The sequence below is a fragment of the Molothrus aeneus genome, chromosome 14 (genome assembly GCF_037042795.1).
Source record: "Molothrus aeneus isolate 106 chromosome 14, BPBGC_Maene_1.0, whole genome shotgun sequence".
Classification (NCBI taxonomy): domain Eukaryota; kingdom Metazoa; phylum Chordata; class Aves; order Passeriformes; family Icteridae; genus Molothrus; species Molothrus aeneus.
This window is the reverse complement of record NC_089659.1, coordinates 3,528,856-3,549,185: the sequence shown is the minus strand read 5'-3', so window position 1 is coordinate 3,549,185 and position 20,330 is coordinate 3,528,856. Positions and strand designations below refer to the sequence as shown.

General features: G+C 49.1%; 1 protein-coding gene across 2 annotated transcripts in view; it reads left to right on the top strand.

Annotated features, from left to right (window-relative positions):
• The window catches only part of LOC136562586 (gamma-aminobutyric acid receptor subunit beta-4), a 78,537-nt gene that overhangs the window by 27,232 nt on the left and 30,975 nt on the right, over positions 1–20,330 (top strand). For both annotated transcript variants that reach the window (XM_066559510.1, XM_066559509.1), the window contains exon 3: positions 213–280. In XM_066559510.1, coding sequence (XP_066415607.1) covers positions 213–280 — 68 coding nt within the window. The remainder of the gene's footprint in view (positions 1–212; positions 281–20,330) is intronic.

The following is a 20,330-nucleotide window of genomic DNA, read 5'->3' as shown; positions in this document are numbered from 1 at the left end:
AAGCATCAAGCTTAGGCTGCACTGCTCCTTGGGGTGAGTCTGTAAGTCTGGGAGTGAGAGAAATCAAATCACTTGAGCACATTCAACTCCATGATACTCATGGAATGTGGGGCTGCTTAAAATCAAATCCATGCTTTCCTAGGCAATTCTAACATTGCAGATAAGAGAGGGGGACTTGAATGTAGTTGTAACCCAGCCTATTTGTGTTCCAGGTAACCCTGTCACAGTGGGAATGAGCATCCACATCTCCAGCATTGACCAGATCTCTGAAGTCAACATGGTAAGTTTGGAAAGAAAGAGAAAAATAAAAAGAGAAAGAAAGGGGCAAAAAACCAACTATGAAATGTTCTTTCATTTTCTGGCTGAGATTTACTTCCAAAGCAGTGGTTTCTTGGAGGCATCTGGATCTCTGCTGGCACCTCTGGAGCTTGTGCCATCTCATCTCATCCAGAGTAGATACTTTTCACCTTCTCTGCTGGTGGCAGAGACATCTCTCCAAGTTATGCCTTAAAAAAGTAGATGTGAATTGTATTTTTTGGTTGATACAAAGGTGGCTTTATGGTCAGTCTGTCCCTGCCAAATTAAAAACAGTGAGTTTTCATTTGCTGGTGGTAATTCAACATTTCCTTGGAGATCTGTGCTGGAAAGAAAGGCTTCTAATGGAAATCTGGGTTTGGGTGGCATTGATAGATTGGAGCTCTTCATACCACTGTGAACAAGAAAAAAAATGAAATTATCTGCTCAGGTAGCCATGGTTTGGGGTGAAATCTGTGCAATTTGATGAATACTTTGGTCATGGTTTAGGTTCACATCCAGGACTGTCCCTCAGAAGCCCTCAGCACCCAGCAGAGGACATAGATTGTGTTGTAATTGCCTAAACTTGCCTTTCTCCCTCCTGTCCAGAGGCTTTTTCTCCAGACTCTGCTCCTTCCCCAGGGGCTGAGGGGAGGGGAGGCTGGTGGGAGCTCCTGTCCAGTTCCTCCCTTCCTGGCCCATGCAGGAGGGTCCTGGGCTGCTTTAGAGCTCTTGCAGTTCAGGTCAATTAAAATCCTGCTCTGCCCCTGCTCCTGCCCTATTTCTCTGTCTCTGGCCTCTCCTGCCCTGTTTCCCTGGCCCACCAGCTCTTCTGAGGAGGGGGGGGTGACACAACCTGACCAGTTGGTTTTGTTCCCAAGCTGCCTGAAAAGCCTGAATTTGTGTTGGAATGACCCAGGGGGAAGAGCTGGCCATGAACCTTTATGTTCCTGAGTGTAAGTTCCTTTTGCTGACTCTGCCACCCTCACCTGAATTCTCTGCATGACCTGAGGCACCTCACTCCAGTGACAGTGACACTGGGCAGTGGGTGTGGCCCTAGATTTGGGTCCAGAGGCACTGGGTAGCTGTGCTTGAGTTTAGGCTCAGCTTAGCAGGGCCAGATGGTTTAACCTAGCTCCATCTACCTTGCCTGTCAGGCCACAGCTCAACTTTGAGCCATCTCCTCCCGCAGGCTCAGCTTGGACCTGGGTGTTCTGGGGTGCTGGAGCAAATGTCACCCTCCTGCCAGAGCCAGGATGGACAGTTTGGGCTCTGCACCTGTGCCTTGAGACCAAGACTTGCACAAACATAACTGGGAGGGGGTGAGGGGTTTGTTCTCAGCTGTAGCCACTGCCCCTGTGAGCCTGAGCAGCTCTGGCCCAGCACAGAAGGACAGGGACCTGCTGGAACCAGTCCAGAGGAGGCACCAGGGATCAGAGGGATGGAGCAGCTCTGCTGGGAGGAAAGGCTGGGATTGCTCACCTGGAAAGGCTGGCACAGCTGGGATTGCTCACCTGGAAAAAAACCAGCTTAGGAGTGGCCTTCCAGTACCTGAAGGGAGTCCAGAAAAAAGGTGGAGAGAAACTTCTTACAAGGGCTGGAGTGACAGGACAAGGGGGAGTGGATTCAGACCAAGAGAGTAGGTTCACATTGGATCTTAGGAAAAGGTTCTCCCCTGTGAGGGTGGGCAGGCCTTGGCTCAGGTGCCCAGAGCAGCTGTGGCTGCCCCAGATCCCTGGCAGTGCCCAAGGCCAGGCTAGATGGGGCTCTGAGCAGCCTGGGACAGTGGAAGCCCATGGCAGAGGGCTGGAACAAGGTGATCTTTAAGGTCCTTTGCAACCCAGACCATTCTGGGAAGGCAGCTGAGCCCTGCAGAGGCTGGTGCAGGATGAGCCTCCTGCTGGAGAGGGGTCCATGGGCTACAGGGGCTGATCGAGTGCTTTGTCCAGCAGCTGAGAGCAGCTGTGGCCAGGCACACAGCACCCACTGCCCCAGCAGCACTCTCCAACCCTTGCCATGTAAATGTGGTGCTCTCCCCTGTGCTGTGAGCCCCTGCTCCCCTCTGCCACACAACTGGGGGAGAAACAGTTATAACAATAACAGTAATAATGTCTCTGTGATGCAGAGGTTTCCTGGCACAGACCTTCCTCCACGTGCTGCTGGGGATCCTGCAGAGTTTGAGCAGAACAGTGGTGGACACTGAGTGCTTTGATGGTGGTGGCATGACTGTGGTCAGGCTGGGCACCACTGTCCATGCCATGCTCCTGTAGATGTGAAGGAATGTCACTTCTAGACTTTTGATTATCCCTCCTGGCTCTCTGTCTGATAAGAAAAATGTCCTGCCCATCTTTCCTACATAGATTGGGCAGGGGGAGAGGGTGTGGAAAGGTTTGGGGATGGGAGATGAGGTGGCTGTAGGTGAGAACTTATTCAGGATCAAGATCTCTGAGCACCGTGGTGAGGCAGCTTCAAAAAGGGGTTAAGAATCAGAATCATCTTAAAGAACAAACATTTAGGGAGCAGAAGAGTTCTCATGTCATGTAAGTTTCCAGGCTGAAGGGATTTTATGTGCATCATTCTTCTGTGAGACAGATGCCCCGGGGAAAGGGCTGTGTTTTACCCCTGCTCTGGACATGGATACTGGCAAGAAAAACAAGGCATTTTTTTGGCATCATGTGTGCTTGGGAAAGGAACTGTGCAATGAATAAATTAAAGGCACACAAGTGAAGCTGGGTTGTCATGGCGACCAAATAGCTTCTATTGTTCCACAAGGAGTGTTATTACTTACTACCCCTTGTAGGATAATTAATTAATCCTCAGACATCCTTTGGGAACAATGGCCCTGGTGCTGGGGCTGGGCAGGCTGAGGAGAGCCCCTGGCTCTCCCAGGCCTTTCCCTGAGACTCCTGGCGCCTGCTGGCTGCCTGCTGGTGGGGAACAAGTGCTGTCAGTGACCAGGCATTGCATGCTTCCAAAAGCTGCTGGCCACAGGAGTCCAGCTGGCTGTGGAGCTGTGGAGCAACCCAGCTCCATCCACGAGCGCTCCTTGCCCTCACTCCCTCGGGAGCTGTGTTCCCAAAGTGAAGTTGTGGTGACATCCCTGTCCTGGAGGACACAGGGCTCTCTGAGGAGGCAGCACAGTGATGTCCTTCTGCTGGGTGTTCCCAGACACTCTGACACACAGAACACTTTGCCCTGTCTGTAGATGCCATGCGTGTTCTGACACCCAAAGCTGATGCACCCCTGTGACCGTGTTCACAAGGGTCTGAGGATGAGGGAAGAGACGAGGATCTGACTCCATGGTTCAGAAGGCTGATTTATTATTTTATCATATATATTACATTAAAACTATACTAAAAGAATAGAAGAAAGGATTTCATCAGAAGGCTGGCTAAGAATAGAATAGCAAAGAATGATAACAAAGGTTTGTGGCTCGGCTCTCTGTCCGAGCCAGCTGGGCTGTGATTGGCCGTTAATTAAAAACATCTAACATGGGCTAATCAAAGATGCACCTGTTGCATTCCACAGCAGCAGATAACCATTGGTTACATTTTGTTCCTGAGGCCTCTCAGCTTCTCAGGAGGAAAAACCTTAAGGAAAGGATTTTTCATAAAAGATGTCTGCGACACACCTCCAGCTCCCTGAGGGCCATTCCCAGATCCTGTGCCATACCAGCTGCAGGGTGTTCAAAGGTACAGTGGCAACCTTCTCCCTGTCATGAGAGACCAAAACTGCAGCCTTTATTGTAAAAAGTGTCCCCTCCTGGTCCATGGCAGCTGCTGCCTGTGTGTGGTCAGCCATAGTTTCAAGCTCACTTTCTGGAGTGCTTCTTTCTTGCTGTGTATCCCCCTCAGCATGGCCAAGCAATGCTGGGCTGCAGCCTCTGTACTTGTCAGTGATTAGAAGGATTATTTGCTGAGCCAAGATCAGTGACATCAATTGAAATGTCTGGGGAAGGATGCCAGGGGCCAGGACAAACAGGTATTGGGGAGGGCACATTTGAGTGGCAGACCCTCTGGGAAGTGCTGATCCATGAAGATGAAAGGCCTCACTGGAGTCTTTTCATCTCCTGTACACATTTGCAAGGTGGGGATTTGAAGGCAGGCTGAGAGGAGGAATGTCTTCCTGCTGCTGCTGAGTAGCTCAGGTGAGCCATGAAGGACAGAGGGACAGCTCTTCTCCTTTGAGGTGAGCTGGGATTGAGTTGCAGTGAGCAGGGTGATGCCTGGAATGGCTGCCTAGTGTCACCCTGATTTTTTAAGATTTTCTAAGCCTTCTGATGTTTACATTCTTGTAACGAACTTCTTTCTGTAAATAACTCATTGTTTTGCATTCTTTCATGGAGGAGGAAAATTTGATGGACTGTTGGTTTGTCCAGTGTCATTGGAGAGGTGGCACTGTCACCCTCCAATCCACTGTCACTTTTGGAAATCTGTAAATGCTGGAGTCAGAAATTAAAAATTCTCTTTTTACCTTGGAAGAGCTGCATGCACATTGTGTTATTTCGTGTCCTGTAGTGACAACATAGAGCAGAGGCCAGCCAGAGTTAAAATAAAAAAGTGGGTATTTATTAAAGGCCTTTAACAGGCACACCCTGGGCAGTGCAGGAGCCTGGCAGAGGCTACACCCAAGATGGACAATGGTCATGAGCTCTTTGGGCAGATACAAGTTTGCTCTATTTGCATATCAGAGGTTCATTCCCCAATTACAGCTTTAGGTAATGAAGTCACATTCCCCCAGTTTGCTTCCCCCCTAGTTCACTTTTGTTTATGCTTTTTGGGGCTGTGATGGTGTCCTTGGCTCTCAGGCCTGGAAGGATTATTCTGTCTGACCAAACTGAAGAGAGCTTCCCAACACTCTGTATGGAGTTCAGAGCTTCACACTGATGCAGTGCAGGATCTGAAAAATAGAGAAGCTAAAGCTTAGGGCATTAAGGGAACAGCCTGCAGGTGTTTATGGACTCTTGTGGGTGTGCAGTGGCACGGGGGCAGTGACACTCTCAGGTCTCTTGGTGTGGTGCCAGGTTCCTGAGGAGTCCAGCAGCATTTCTGAGCTGGGGAATGAAGAGCTCTGGCAGTGTGGAGCTCGTGTCACACCCAGTTGGAGCAGGCTGGGGGTGTCTGTCCTTGTGCTCTGTGGCCTGAATGCTGCCCAGAGTCACTCACCTCAAGGGTCTGCTTCTGGGGGTGCAATTCTGATGGTGTCCAGCACCAATGGCTTCAGAAAGAGCCTCAGGTCTTCCTTCCATCCAGCTGAGGACTGGCCTGCTCAGGATCTGCTGTATATTCCTGCATGGTGGGACTAGACCAGAACTAATCCTTCCAAAGCAGCCTTTTCCCTCTCTAGGCAATCTCTGGGGATGTATTTTTCTAGCAGCAGAAAGTTCAGACTCTCTTGAAGTATTAATGAACTATTTCAATAAGGAAAACTACCAGAAGTTTTGTATGCATTTGAAATAAGAGGAGGTTACCCTTCATAAGGCTTCAATTTTCCTGCCCTATGATCTGTGCAGTCCTAAACCTGCTCCCTCCTGCGTCTGCACACCGTAGACAGCTCGGAGCATCCAGCCATTATAGTCATGATTTCTTTGTGCCTCCTATAATTTATTCATCCCAAGATGCTCTCCTACATCTGCAATAACATCATTTCAGTTTGTTATAGCACCAGCTTTAAAGTTTTATAAACCTGGTGACAAGTTGAAAAGTTACAAGAGGATTGTTGCAGAGGGCTAGTGTAGGAAACAAGGCTTCCAGATAAAAACATTTGCAGGAAGAGGGCTGTGAAAGGAAGGATGCCTGTGGCATTGCCAATTCCTTTTGCTGGGGGACAGCCTGCAGTGGGGAGGGGTTAGGGGCCAGGCCATGGGGCTTGGCAAAGCTGACCTCGATGGTTTGCTTCAGAATGGGCTGGGTTGGGAGGAATTTAAAGCTCATCTCATTCCAAACCAGGACACTTCCCACCACCCCAGGTTGTTCCAAGCCCCATCCAACCTGGCCTTGGACATATCCAGGGAGTGCCACAGCTTCTCTGGGCAGCCTCTTCCAATGGCTCACTGCTTCCCAACCCCGTGCCCCTGCTGCCAGGCTGTGCCTTGTTGGAGTGACTGCTCTGGTGCTGGCACTGGATCTCTTGGAGGTTACAGCAGGAAGCATCGTGGCTGTTATTGCCCAACTTCTCAAAGCTTGCTTCAAAAACAAGCTGTCTGGTTTGGCAGATTTCCCTGCTCAAGAGATGTAAAGCATGTCTCCAGACAACCATGAACTGCAAGGGTTTTCAATTGGCTTCTAACCCAAAATGAAGTGGACCAGGTTTTGTGTAAGAGTGTTCTTGACCAGGATAGCTCATCCTACAATCTATTATGCCATCATCAGTGGGGCATCACTCTCCTCACTACATTAAATTTTCCATCTTTTGAGCATGCTTGAAATAGGCTTTGTGGTGGAATGTGTCCTGAGCAGGCTTTGCAGTTCTGTTTCTTATGGAATATATGTACACCTGCAATACTAGACAACCCAACTTTCCTGCAATGTGCCCTTGAAAAGGATTTTCCATTGCTCTAGATACCTTGAGCTTTAAAAACCAAGATTTTAAAGAAGAACGTTCTACTATTATGCAGTGCCTTTTAGTACCATCTACTCTCTTCAAATGTGTCAGTGTTTTCCTTAGTCTTGATTGAAAACGTTCTGTTTTGTTGCTGTCTCTTTTCAATTGAGAAATGACATGCAGATACTCCTCAGTCTCTATGTCCTTGGGTATCCAAATGTTTTTTAAAAGCAAAGGTTAAAGCACTTAAATCCTGCAGTCAGAGTTTTCTGGAGTTATGTGCTGTGAGACACAAGTATGACATGACACTCCAGTGCTGCAAATGTTTCTCTGTAGCCTTGGGTATCCCCAGCCCTGTGACTCTGTGGTATCTAAACTCTGTGTGTGTGCATACATCACATCTTGGTATTCAAGGCTGCTGAATATTTAGGACTGCCAAAATATGGGAAAGCTAGGAGGTTGGTGCTGAGCTGCAGCTGGTGCTCTGTCATGGTGCTGCAGGGGATTTAGTCCTGCTGGATTGCTGGAGGCTCCTGGGATGGAAGAGTTGTAGGTAGCAGAGGGGGCTGTGGGGCCTTGGTGGTGGAGAAGGATTCAGAGGGCATTCATGTTGGATATAATGAAAAATTTCTTCACTGAATGAGTGGTTAAGAATCTGAACAGGCTCCCCAGGGGAGTGGTAAAGTCACCATCCCTGTCAGAGCTCAAAAATTGAGCAGACCTGGCAGTGTGTGGTGTGGTTTAGTGGCCATGCGGGTGTTTGGTCAAAGGTTGGACCTGATGACCTTGGAAGCCTTTCCCAACCATATTGATTCTGAGTCTTGATCTGCTCATGGTGAGGATGGCAGAGCTCTGACTTGGGGTGGGCAACCCCTACAGGCATGGGCAGGTGGGGATTTGTGCTTTTCTGATTCACAAGGGGCTTCTGTGTGAGCCAAACCAGGGTATTGCAGCAGGCAGCTGGGATGGAGGGTTCCTTCAGGGCTGGAAGGGCCTGTGCCCTCCTCTGCTGGAGTCACACAGCTCCTGTCCCTTCAGCTCCTGGTGTGGGGGGCCGCAGTGCATGGCATGGCTGGGAAATCAAGCAGTGCTGCTTCTGCACGCTAAAACTGCATCTCCTGGAGGGGAGAGTTACCAGGGGAGGCAAAGGCCCATGTGCACACTGCCATCAGTCACACAGGACCTGCTCCCTTTGCTTCTCCAGCAGTGGGAAGTGGGAGACACACGACCCACTGAGGGAAAGCAGCAGCATATTGGTGCTATTGAGGCTTTTTGCTGCTGCTGGAGGGGTGTTGGGAGCAATAAAAGATGGCTGTGGCAGGGTGGAGAGCAACCTCCCAACCACTCTGGACTTGGCAGCTTTGAGATGGTCGTGTTTGCATGCAGGAGGCACAACTGCCTGCTCTGTGGCTTCTCTGGAGAGAGGGCAGGAGTAGAAATGCACTGATCTCCAGAAACACCTTTGCAAAGCTGATGCCAGGGACACACCTCACCTGCCATCCTTAGATTTGTGGGTAGGATTGTTTTATCCTAGCAGCAGTGATATCCTGTGAGTGCTGAGGCTTGGGGTGACTTTCACCAGCACTGACACTGCCTAAAAAGCCAAGATCAGATGTGGACACCTGCTCACATCACACAATGCCCTTCTTTAACAGAATTCCCACTGGTTGTGCTGAAACATCCCTTGGACTGAGATGGAGTGTGGGGACAAGGAAAGCATCTGGCCTCAGGGGTGCTCTGCAGGGTGGTGGGGGACTGGGGACTCACATCTAAACAAGGAGTGGTCCCCTGTTTGCCTGAAAGATGGGGATGGTTCTTCCAAAGGGGTTGAATAAAATAGTCAAGAATAAAGTGAATTCGTGAAGGAGCCTGAAGTGCTCCCCATTCACTGCTTCTGAAATCAGTTGCAAAGAGATTGTCCTGGCCTAAAAGCTAGAAAATAGGTCAGTGTGACTCATATGTCAATATTTACTGCATTTATGGCAACTTGTAGAAGGGAAAAATCTCGCCTGCCTTCCATAATGCTTCACAAGTTATCCCATTGCCATGGCAGAGCTCTCCCTGTGCCCTTGCTCCTGGTTCTGCTGTGACTGCAGTGACAGCCCGGTGAATTCACCACTACTTCAGCCCAGTTGCTAAGTAACAAGCCAAAGATCACCATGCAGCCTCTCCAAATGCCGTGGCCAGCTGGAAGCTGGATCTGCACAAAGCCCCAGGAATTCCTTTGGAGACAGAGGTCTCAAGGACTCTGTGCCTGTGGAGCAGGGAGCAGCCTGGTGGAGCAGCAGTCCTGCCACCAGACTGCCTGAGGCTCCTCCTGTGAGGGGACAGCTCCACTGCTTCCCCAAAAGGGCTCCTCTGTGCTCGTGCTGATGGGCTGTGACTTTTTCAACAGTAGTGATGACCTTGGATGAGTATTTTTGTTGGCCAAATGACACGATTTGGCCATAAGTAGGAGGTGAACTGTGGGAACCTTGCTGGAGCAAGACTGAACTGCTGGACAAGGGAATGATTCTCTCTCTTGCCTCTGAAGCTTTTTGTTCTACTCTGCTTGTTTCTGCCTGGAGGCCTTTCAGCATTCACCTGATATCTTAATGGGAGAGTTTGCAGAATCTCTTTGTCTGCACAATGGGAAATTCTGGGTTATGGCAAAGCTGTGGGGTGAACTGGCCGATTCCCAGCTCAGACCTTGAGGTTTGAAACATGAACAAAACCTGGTGGCAATGCTTGTCAAGAGTGATCCCCCAGTGTGAGTCTTTATCCAGTTCAGGGTGCCCCAACATAGGGAGTAATTGGCATCTGACTCCATTGATTCAGAATGCTGAACAGTTGATTTATTAAAACTATACTATATTACATTAATACTGTATTAAAACTATACTAAATAGATACTAAAAGGATACTATAGAAAAGATACTAAAGAAAAACCTGTGACTGTCTGAGATAGCCAGGACACAGCTTGGGAGTGATTGGCTAATGAATCAAAACAATCTTTAGTAGAATTTAATTGACAAATCACTTCAGGTAAACAATCTTCTTAACACATTCCACACGTGCAAAAACAACAGGAGCAGCAAGTAGAGATAAGAACTGTTTTCTCTTCTTCAGGAAAAATCCTGTGAGAGAGGGAGTTATGTCTCTCTGTGTTCAGAGAATGTGAATGCCACAAGTGTTTCCAGGGTGCTGCCCTCCCTGAGGAGCAGGGAGTCCTCCAGGACACGTTGGAGGGCTGAGCTGAGCCTGCTGCAGCGCTCAGGAGCAGAGTTCCCATGCTCTGCTCTCCAGGCAGGTTCCCAAACGGGGCCATTTGGGTGCACTCAGAGCTCCCTGAGCTCCTGGGAGGTGCCTGCACCCCACGCCAGGAGAGGAGTCGTGCTGGGGGGGAGGAGAGGCTGTGGCTGGATGCTTTGCAGCGTGCCTTCAGCTGAACAGGGCTATGCATTGCAGTGCTCCATCTGTTCCTCTAGCAGCCGAGTTATCTTTAGCTCTGAGCATGTCAGTGTTGTATGGTGCTGGTATGAACCACTTCAGCTTGCACCCCAGCATTCCTGCAGTAGTTAGAATTCCTACTGCAGAAAACTGCCTAGGATAATTCACCCCCCCCACCCCTTCCTGCCTTGCTTAAATTTTTATTCATGTTTTCACATGGGCAAAACTCCCCCCACCTGTATATATTTATATATATATACATGTATTAAAAAGCTGGCTCTATTTGTGAGCAATGTTCCAAACTGCCACCTGTTTCAATAGCAATGTTGCAGCATTGGAGAGGATTACTGCAGAATGCTAAAGTAGCTCTCCCCCCAAGTGAAAGCTTCATCTGATTTGATTGAAAACCAAATTAGACCTTGAGAATCTGACCTTCTGACATCCTGTCATATATACATTTAAAGCACCCAGCAACAGAGAATGTATTTTGTGCAAGGATGCCAGTACCTCAATATAGAACCTAAATCCAAATACGAGTGCTTGCGTGTCGTGCTGCTATTTGAATATGTAAATAAATGGGGCTATAAATAGCTCTATATGTTATGTACATGTTAAGTGAAGGTGGCAGATCCGACAGCTGAATGGCTCTGCTGCTTCTGAATGCTGGGAGAGGCTTCCTGCACGCTCCCCACATCTCTCATGTTTGCTCCTACCCCTCTCAGCCTCTCTGCTATCACATTTTTCAGGCCTCTGGAGAAGATCGTGTGTGGGGACAGGAGCTGTTAATATTCTGAGTCTGTGCTGAGTTGCTAGGCTACAGAAGAAAAGGAACATTCAAGGAAAAGGGATGGTGGAAGGAAGAGGGTCTGCTGAGCTGCTTGGAGCTCCAGAGAGGTGCTCTAGTCAGATGAAGGGATCATTTTGGGGAAGGAGGGCATGCATGCATGTGGGATGAGCTGTGGGTAGTCCCTGCTGCCCTGGCACAAACAGAATCTCAGGCCAGCCCCAGCCAGAAAAAAATGGCAGAGGAGGGAGTAAAAGGCAAGATGGACTGGCCCCCCCCACGTCACTGTTTGCCAGGTGTGCACAGCTGCTGTCCTGCTGCCGGTTCCAGGCTGTGCTGGGTCACCTGGCTGAGCATGCCATCTCACACACCCCTGCCTGCGTGTCCCAGGGGGTGCCGACCTCCCAGCTGAGGCTCTGGTGAGGAGGGAAGCAAAGCCAAACCATGCTCAGTGCTTACAGGTTGGATCTCACCTCCTTTTCCCTCTGCAGCACCCTGCTACCCCAGCATCTCCTGAATCTCCAGTGTGATTGCAGGGGAGGGCAGCCTGTGCCTGCTGTGTCCCTGACCACCTCCTTTGATGCTTTCCTAGGTCAATGATACACAAAGCATTGACCCTTTTATCCATCAAGCGTTTGTAGCTAGGTTTGCAGGGGATGTGAGGTTTTACAATACAGAAGCTCCTGTCTGAGCCTCGTTATTGCCAAAAAGGAGTGTCAGGTATTCAGCTGTACCAGCTGTGAGCCACCAGACCCTTCAGGTGCTGTGTGTTCCACTCTTCTGGAGGGATGGGTTTGCCCTACACTTCTCTCTGTATCAGATCCCTCAGAAGAAAAAAATAAATAAATAAAGAGTGCTTTTGGGTATTTTTATTATCTGGATACTTTATTTACTGAGCTCCCGTGGGCTCTGTGCCAGCTCTGCAAATAGAGCTCCTTGGCTCCAGGACTGTTGGTCCTGGTGCTGCAGCAAGCACTCACTCAGCGTGGACAGGGACTGCAGCTTGTTCTCCCCATTCACTTGGCTGTGAAGTCAAAGTCTGCTCTGCTTGTGGACCTCCACAGCCTGCTGAAACCTTTTTTTTTTCCCTTCATGCATCCTGCAATAGGCTTGACTTGTTCAGCAGAATCAGGAGTGTTCCCTACAGCTGCAGTGTGAATGCTGTTTGCAGTGCTACCAGCACCCACACATCAGCTCTGGGATCCCACAGGCAGCATTGGGGTGGATGAAGTGGGAGAGGACCAGCAGGGTCCATATGGTGGGCACTGCTGCTGGCCTCAGCCTGGGCTGGCTCCCTTGGCTTGAGCCTGGAATAACCATGGGCACACTCACCCATGGATGGAGGAGGAGGTATCCATCATCCATCCATCCATCCATCATCCATCCATCCATCCATCATCCATCCATCCATCCATCATCCATCCATCCATCCATCCATCCATCCATCCGTCCATCCATCATCCATCCATCCATCCATCATCCATCCATCCATCCATCATCCATCCATCCATCCATCCATCCATCCATCCATCCATCCATCCATCATCCATCCATCCATCCATCCATCCATCCATCCATCCATCCATCCATCATCCATCCGTCCATCCATCCATCCATCATCCATCCATCATCCATCCATCATCCATCCATCCATCCATCCATCCATCCATCCATCCATCCATCATCCATCCATCCATCCATCCATCCATCCATCCATCCATCCATCCATCCATCCGTCCATCATCCATCCATCCATCCATCCATCCATCATCCATCCATCCATCCTCCATCCATCCATCCATCCATCCATCCATCCATCATCCATCCGTCCATCCATCCATCCATCCATCCATCCATCATCCATCCATCCATCCATCCATCCATCCATCCATCCATCCATCATCCATCCATCCATCCATCCATCCATCCGTCCATCCATCCATCCATCCATCATCCATCCGTCCATCCATCCATCCATCCATCTGTCCATCATCCATCCATCCATCCATCCATCCATCCATCCATCCATCCATCCATCCATCCATCCATCATGCTGGCTTCTTCTATGACAGTAGAAATTCTTCCCTAGAACAGATCCATTGATGCCCTGCCCTTTCCAGCTGTCCCAGCAGGTCTGGGCAGTGCTCTGTCCACACCACAGCTGCCAAAGCTGATTGCTGGCCCTTTCCTCTAACACCATTCCCTCCCACTGACATTGTCACCTGAGGGGCCACAGATGCAGCTGTGCAGAATATTCACCTGCAGAAAGTCACCCCAGACACAGAGCCAGGTCTCTGGGAGCAGGAGGCTGAGGGTTTGCAGGGGAGATGGTTTGCATCAGTTTGCTTGCTCCTTGTTTTTCCAACCCCAGAGCTGCCATCCTCTGTGCTGAGACCATGCCTCACCTAACTGAACCCCCGTGTCAGAAGTATGTTCTGTTCTTCACCATCTACTTCATCTTCACTTCTTCATGTTCTGCTCTTCATCATCTACTTCATCTTCATCTTCACTTCCTCATGTTCTGCTCTTCACCATCTATTTCATCCTTCCTGGCTGATCAAATTTTGCTTTCTACATGAAACAAACACCAGTCTAAGTTTTTGGTCAAGCCAATCTGTGCCAGCCTAGCTGAGGTGATGGTTTCATCCAGGAGGTGTTAGTTGTCTTAAATTATTTAAAGGATTTGTTTGCCTCTGGCTAACTCCTGGGAAATGACATCTTTCTAGCAATTTTCAGAACCTGAAACAGGAAGCCTTCCTTCCCTGAGTTAAAGCAATGTCTTCAAAGCCCTGTGTGCCTTGATGTTGTTGCAGAGTCTCGTGGTTTCAATGCTCAGAGCTGGATATACTGCATTTTATTTTGCATGTAAAGTAATAACATTTTATTTTCCATGTAAAGTAATAACATTGCTTTATTTATAACATGAATTCCTACCTCTGCAGCCCCAAACTGCACTGGAGGTCTTGACAGCACAGGGAATTACAAGCTCTGTCTAATTTTTTTCCTCAGGGAGGAAAAAATAATTTCTGTGTTTACACATTTAGCACTTGCCCAGAGATGTGGGGGAAAGGTTTAGGAAGCATCACTCATCTTCCAGCATCAACTTTCCCTTGACATAATCCAGTTTTCTTCCTCCATCCTTCTGAGAGCTTTAGAAACTGATATCTTCACTAGTCACTGTTCAAACATCTCACTCAGATTTAATTTACTCTAATAGGCTGGTTGTTGCATGTTTAATTAAATACCAAGTAATTATTAAAAGCATTTTTGAGCTTTCGTGGCTGTATATTAGATATGGCAATATGTGTGTACAGGAGGATGCTGGCAGCACAGGCTGTGAGGCAGGAAGGAGAGGAAAGGGGAGCAGACAGGTGAGATTCAGGCACCAGCACTGTGGAAGGCAGTGGGGTGGAGGGTTGGGTTAGTGCAGGTCAGCAGTGGAAGGTGAAGATGGCCTTGGAAAGCACCAGGGTTCTGTGGTGGGTCAACATAATCTGTTTTAAATCACCAAGCACTTCACACCAAAAAACATCTTGTAATAAAAGCAAGTTCTTGGATTCCCTTTCCCAGCTCTGCAACGCCTGGTCATAATTCTTCTCTGGGACTCCACAGAAACAGAGCATTAATGCTCATGTGTTCCACACTGTGGGCATGGGTGGCCTTGTGCATGCCTGGGGAGAGGTTAAGGGAGTTAACAAAAGGGGCTTATTAAGATTTTGCCTTAAGTAAATATGGTAATGGAGAGAAGGGACTTGGGAAGGCTTGGAACAGCCATTTGGAGACATCTGATGCTCTAGCAAAACATAAATGTGAGTTCCTTATCAGTTCCCAGCCCATCTAGGATTAGAAGATTGTGTAACAGCATCCCTGTCTTCCCCCAAAATGGCCAAATTCATGTAGTGCCCTTCCCAAAATTTATGTATGGCCTTGCTTCTCTGCCCTTAGGTGGGTGTCTGGCCAGAGTGTGCCCTTCTGGTCTGGTTTGCCATGGCAAACTGCAGGAAACAAAATGTGTCCCCATTAAGTGGCTGCTCTCTGGAAAAGGCAATTTCTCAGGCTGTGGTGGGGTTTGAGAGCAATCCAGCTGGAGGTGCAGAATCAGGACAATTGGGAGCAGGAAGGGCTCTGGGTTGGCCTGGCTGCTGGCCCTTGGGGGGCAGAGGGAGGAGAGCAGCCCTCAGGAACGGTGTGCATCAGCTCCCAGATTTCACAGCTCGGGGTAGAAAGTGCCTGGTGTTGTTTCCAAAGCCTGAGGATGATGTGCTGCAGGTGGTGATTTTGGGATTGCTGCCTGTAACTCTGAGCAGGGTTGCTGTGCTCACAGAGCAGGTGATGCTCATTCCTGTGCCCATCAGTTCTGCCTCTTTCCCCTTGATGTCTGCTCCCAGCAGGACTGGGGCAGCTCAGCAGGTGCTGCCTCCTGCTCAGACAGGGCTCTGAGGTGCAGGCTCAGGACTCTGGAGGCCTTGTCACAGCAGATCCCTTCAGGCCAGGATCCAGCTATGTCCTCTAGCTGACACCTGCAGGGCCAGCACCATCCCAGGTGCTGCAGGGACAGGGCCAGGCAGGAGAGAAATAGGGCAACAAAGCCACACTTCCCCTGCACACCCTGGGATGTTGAGGATATTGCAGACACCTGTCCCAGTTTCTGGTCATGCATTCAGCAATTAAACACATGCAAATTACTGCAAAAGTAGATCAGATTAGTGAGGGGAACATATCTATGCAAAGTACTTCTCAGGTCTTGAAAATGAGTTCAAGAGCACACAGACCTGCAGCACAGAAGGGCACAGAGTATATCCTAGAAGCCAGCCCCTCCTTGCACTGCTGGAAGAATGCTCTCCCTGATTCCCAAGTCAGTGCTGACATCTGGCTATTCAAAGAGAAGGAAGGTGGGAAAAGATTGTGTCTTTTGGCTGAAGTGTAGGGAGAAGGGCAGTATCTGAAATATTTGTCACTTTATGTACAACAACTGTCACGCAGAACTTCAGACTCGTAAGCTGGGCACTGGCACTTGCACCAGAACAGAAATTAAAAGCAGCATTTTGGCAGGACACTGCCCCCATGAAAAGTACAGTAAGTACAAAAGCTGCTGCCTCCTGCCTCAAGCAAAGGTGAGAGTGTGAGCAGCCTCTGCGCTGTCTCAGGCTGGAGAGGCTGCTGGCAGGTATTTACTGATGGCAGGTTAACTGCTGCTCATTGAGGTCTGCGGTGCCTTCATTTGTCTGCCTGGAGATGGACAATCACCTCTGTGATCAGCTTGCTGGGGAAGGGCTGTGGCCATTGTGCTCAGTCCTTCCCGTACATTCCTGTAAATTCTTGTACATTCCTATCTATTCCTATATATTCCTGTAGATTCCTATCTATTCCTATATTCCTATATATTCCTATGTATTCCTGTAGATTCCTATGTATTCCTGTAGATTCATGTACATTCCCATATATTCCTGTACAATCCTGTGCATTCCTATATATTCCTGGATTTTCCTGTACATTCCTATATATTTCTGTATATTCCTGTACATTTCTCTACATTCCTGTATGTCTGTACATTCCTGGACATTCCTGTACATTCCTGTACATTCCTATATATTGTCTGTACATTCCTGTATATTCCTGTGCATTCCTGTACATTCCAGTACATTCCCATATATTGTCTGCACATTCCAGTACATTCCCATATATTGTCTGCACATTTCTGTACATTCCTGTATATTCCTCTACAATCCTGTACATTCCTTTATATTCCTGTATATTCCCATACATTCCTGTACATTCCTGTATATTTCCTATATATTCCTGTACATTCCTGTACATTTTACACCATTCCAATTCCTTGCAGCTGACTGCAGGCAGATCCTGTCTTCTCCCCTTCAAAACAATTCCCCTCCTTTCTCCTATCCCCTCCTTCAAATGAAACATACTTGAGGACTACTTTGTCCTTTAATTTCTTTCCCAAGAATGACGGGAACAGGAGCTGGTGTTTAATCATCAAAGAAGTTGAAGCCAGCAAACTGTTCATTAGTCTCTGGCAGTGGCAGCTTGGTTTTTACTAAGTCAGATGTTCCATTTTTCTCCCTCTTTCTGGAGCATCTTGGCTTTCCTAATGTTTTTTTGTGATCTTGGACAAGGAGACCATATGTCATTTGCTTATATAGGGAAGGACTTTTATTTGGTTGCTTCTCCAAAAGGAGGTTCTTTATCAAAGTCAAGGGGGAAAAAGTCAATGGTACAGCCAGAGCTAGAGGTGAGTTGCAAAACCTCCTTTATCCCTCATGGCCAGAGCCCTGCAGCAGCAGAAGAGCAGTGCCCACCCTCCCCTGCAGGAAGTTATTGTTCCCAGTACCCCACAAGTGCTTGGTGAAGGAGCCTCCAGTAACAGCCTGGAACAGTCACCTTCACTTCCAAAGCCCCACTGAAAGGTATCCAACTCTTTTGTCATCCACAAAAATGGACCAGGCACAAGGCAATATCTGTGTTGCCAGAATTGCTGTATTCTGAGCAAATATTTGACCTTTCCACACACATTATTCTTTCAATTTCTGGTCCTGGTGCCTGAGTCTAGTGGAGCCCCTAATGAGCCTGCACACTTCTGCCCCTGGAGTAGCTCAGTGCTGAGGGTTCTCTAGGTCACAGCACGAAGGAAAATGATCTGACCCAGCCTGCCCACGAGGTGTGTCTCTCAGGAGCTGTGCTGGGGCTTTGGGGAGCAGCTGCTGGGAGTTCTGTTCAAACATGGAAGCAGTTGGAAGATGGAGCTTTGCAGCAGCAGGCTCAGCATCCTTGAGTTGTTCTTTCCTGTGAGTTCCTTTCCATAACAACTTGAATTTATTTTCCATATTAATGCTTAGACCTTCCAAAATACTCTTATGCTCCTGACTTCATGCTTTTGTAACATCTAATTGCACAGGCTCTGTGGAAAGTTATTTCCATTACCTTGCCTTCAGTCTATTCTTGTGCAACAACCCATTGCTGAACGTCAGACTGTGCCTGAGCTCTGCTCTGTGCTTAACCCCTGCAACAGTTCTCCCTGCCTTACTGTCTCCTGCCTCTATCAGAGCCTCTCAACTAGTTCTGAGAGTGTTTGTGGTTATTTGTGCTCTGATGAGTAACCCTGAAGTGTCTAAAAGGAGGTGGGACACTGTGAGCCTGAGAGCACAAGGTTATGGTTGTTTACCAGCTTAATACATGCACTACAGGGAGTTGGAAAAGAGAAAACCTGACTGGTACCTGTTTAAAGTGATGTGCAAACAGTGAAGGACTCACAGCCACAAGACTGCAGATGCCAAAGGTTGAATATTTTGAGAAATAAGATTAGCTCTCATAAGAGAAACTGAGTGTCTTCAATTAAGGAGGTACCAGCTCTGACTGAGATCCTTAAGTCCAAATAGCTGCAGAATTAAGTATCACAACAAAGACCCTTTTTAACTTCTATTCCCCCCTGCCATTTCCTTCCTGTTACTGAAGACAGGCTCTGACTGTATAAAGACTTTTGGTCTGACACATACACCTGTGTCTGCAAACCCAGCACAAACACATTTGTAAGAGCTACACATGTGTTCAGAGCATGTTTGTGTCCTGCAAACTGACACAGGACTGCAGGAGAAGAGGGGCCCCTCGATTTTGTATCCCTCCTGTCACTGCAGTGACAGAAAGGGACACGATGCCCTGTGGTGCCTGAACTGCTCCTGCCCAGCCCTTGCTGTTCCCTGATCCGTGGGCAAGGAGGTTCAGGCTCCCAGTCTGAGCTGACTCCCTGAAGTGCTGTGCCCTTGGTGGTTTGGGCACATCCCTGCACACCATTTAACACTATGGCTGGCCCACCAGCAGCTGTTCTGTGTCCTCACTGAGTTATGGTGGCTTCAGATGATATCTGCCACCTCCATCCTCAGCTTCCTGCTGCCTCCCAGGCTGTTACTGCTCCAGCAGCCCCCAGCCTGTGCTGCCCATGGCAGGAGTGGCTCCTCTCCTGCTTTAGTCCCCTTCCCTGGTTCACAAGTCCTCTCACTGCCTTGTTCCCCCCAAACTGTGCCTTTCTCTGCACAAGCAAGTTTGTTCCTGTGCTCAGACCTGGCATCTTAGCCTGGGACACTTCTCCAAGAGGCAGCTTTGGTGTCGTGTGACAGTGGGTTCATTTCTGCTCCTGGGCTGAACAGAGCCAGCACCACAGGGAGGGGTCCAGGGCCAGGCCAGGTTTGCTTCCCAAGGAGCATTTCACTCCCAAAAGGGGCTCTGTGAGGTGGAGGGAGAGAAGCAGCTTAAAGGATAGATGTTAATAAAGGTGTTTGAAAAATGAGCCAGTGGAAATTCATTCTTGAATTCATAGCAATAGTGCCAGCTTATTTCCCTTCTTGCTGTGACTCAGCTGCTGTTCCCTCAGACTTCTCTGCCCTGTCCTCTGAGAGTCTGGGGAATCCCTGTGCATGCTTGGCTGAGTTTGTTGCCTCTGGGGTTCTGCAGGAAACACCTTCCTCCATTCATGCCCCTGCCGTGTCAGCACTCCAGCCTCTCACAGTGCACACCATCTTTGGTGTGGGGGCTCAGCTGAGCTTCAGGACTGGCTGTAATTATCAATATCCTCTCAGCTGGAGATGGATTTTAGCATTCCTGTCCTCAGCAGCAGGTAGGACACCCCATCATCCCAACACGTGGGCCCCCCAGGTAATCTCCTCTTCCTTCTGCAGGGTGTTTTGTGTCCCTCCAGGTGAGCTCTGCTCACAGGGGAGCACCTCTGCACCATGAGTGTCTGCCAGCTCTCACCTCTGCCCTGTGTGCCTCACAGAGCAGGAAGGAGGAGAGAGAAAAAAGCCTTTGGAAAGGCTTTGGAGCCCTTGGGAGTGGGGGCATCAGGGGCTGGCACTGGCAGCTGGCACAGAGCTGCTCAGCAGAGCCAGGCATGTGCAGGGATCCCTCAGGGACAGCCAGGCTCAGCAGCTCCCCAGCTCTCCAGCAGCTCAGGTGCCATCTGAGCCACAGGAGGGGAGCTGTGGTGCCCAGAGCCATCCCACACACAGCTGGCATGGGAGGGCAGCTCAGGGATGCTGCTGCTGCTGCTGCTGCTGCAGGGAGTTGAAGTTTTTACAGAAAGGGGATAAAGTTCTGGAATGGCTGCCCAGGGAGGTGGTGGAGTCCCCATCCTGGGTGTGTTTAACAAAGCCTGGATGTGGCACTGGGTGCCAGGGTTTGGTTGAGGGTTTGGGGCTGGGCTGGACTCACTGATCTCAAAGATCTCTTCCAACCTGGTGATTCTGTGAATTCTGTGAAAGCCCTGGAAGTGCTG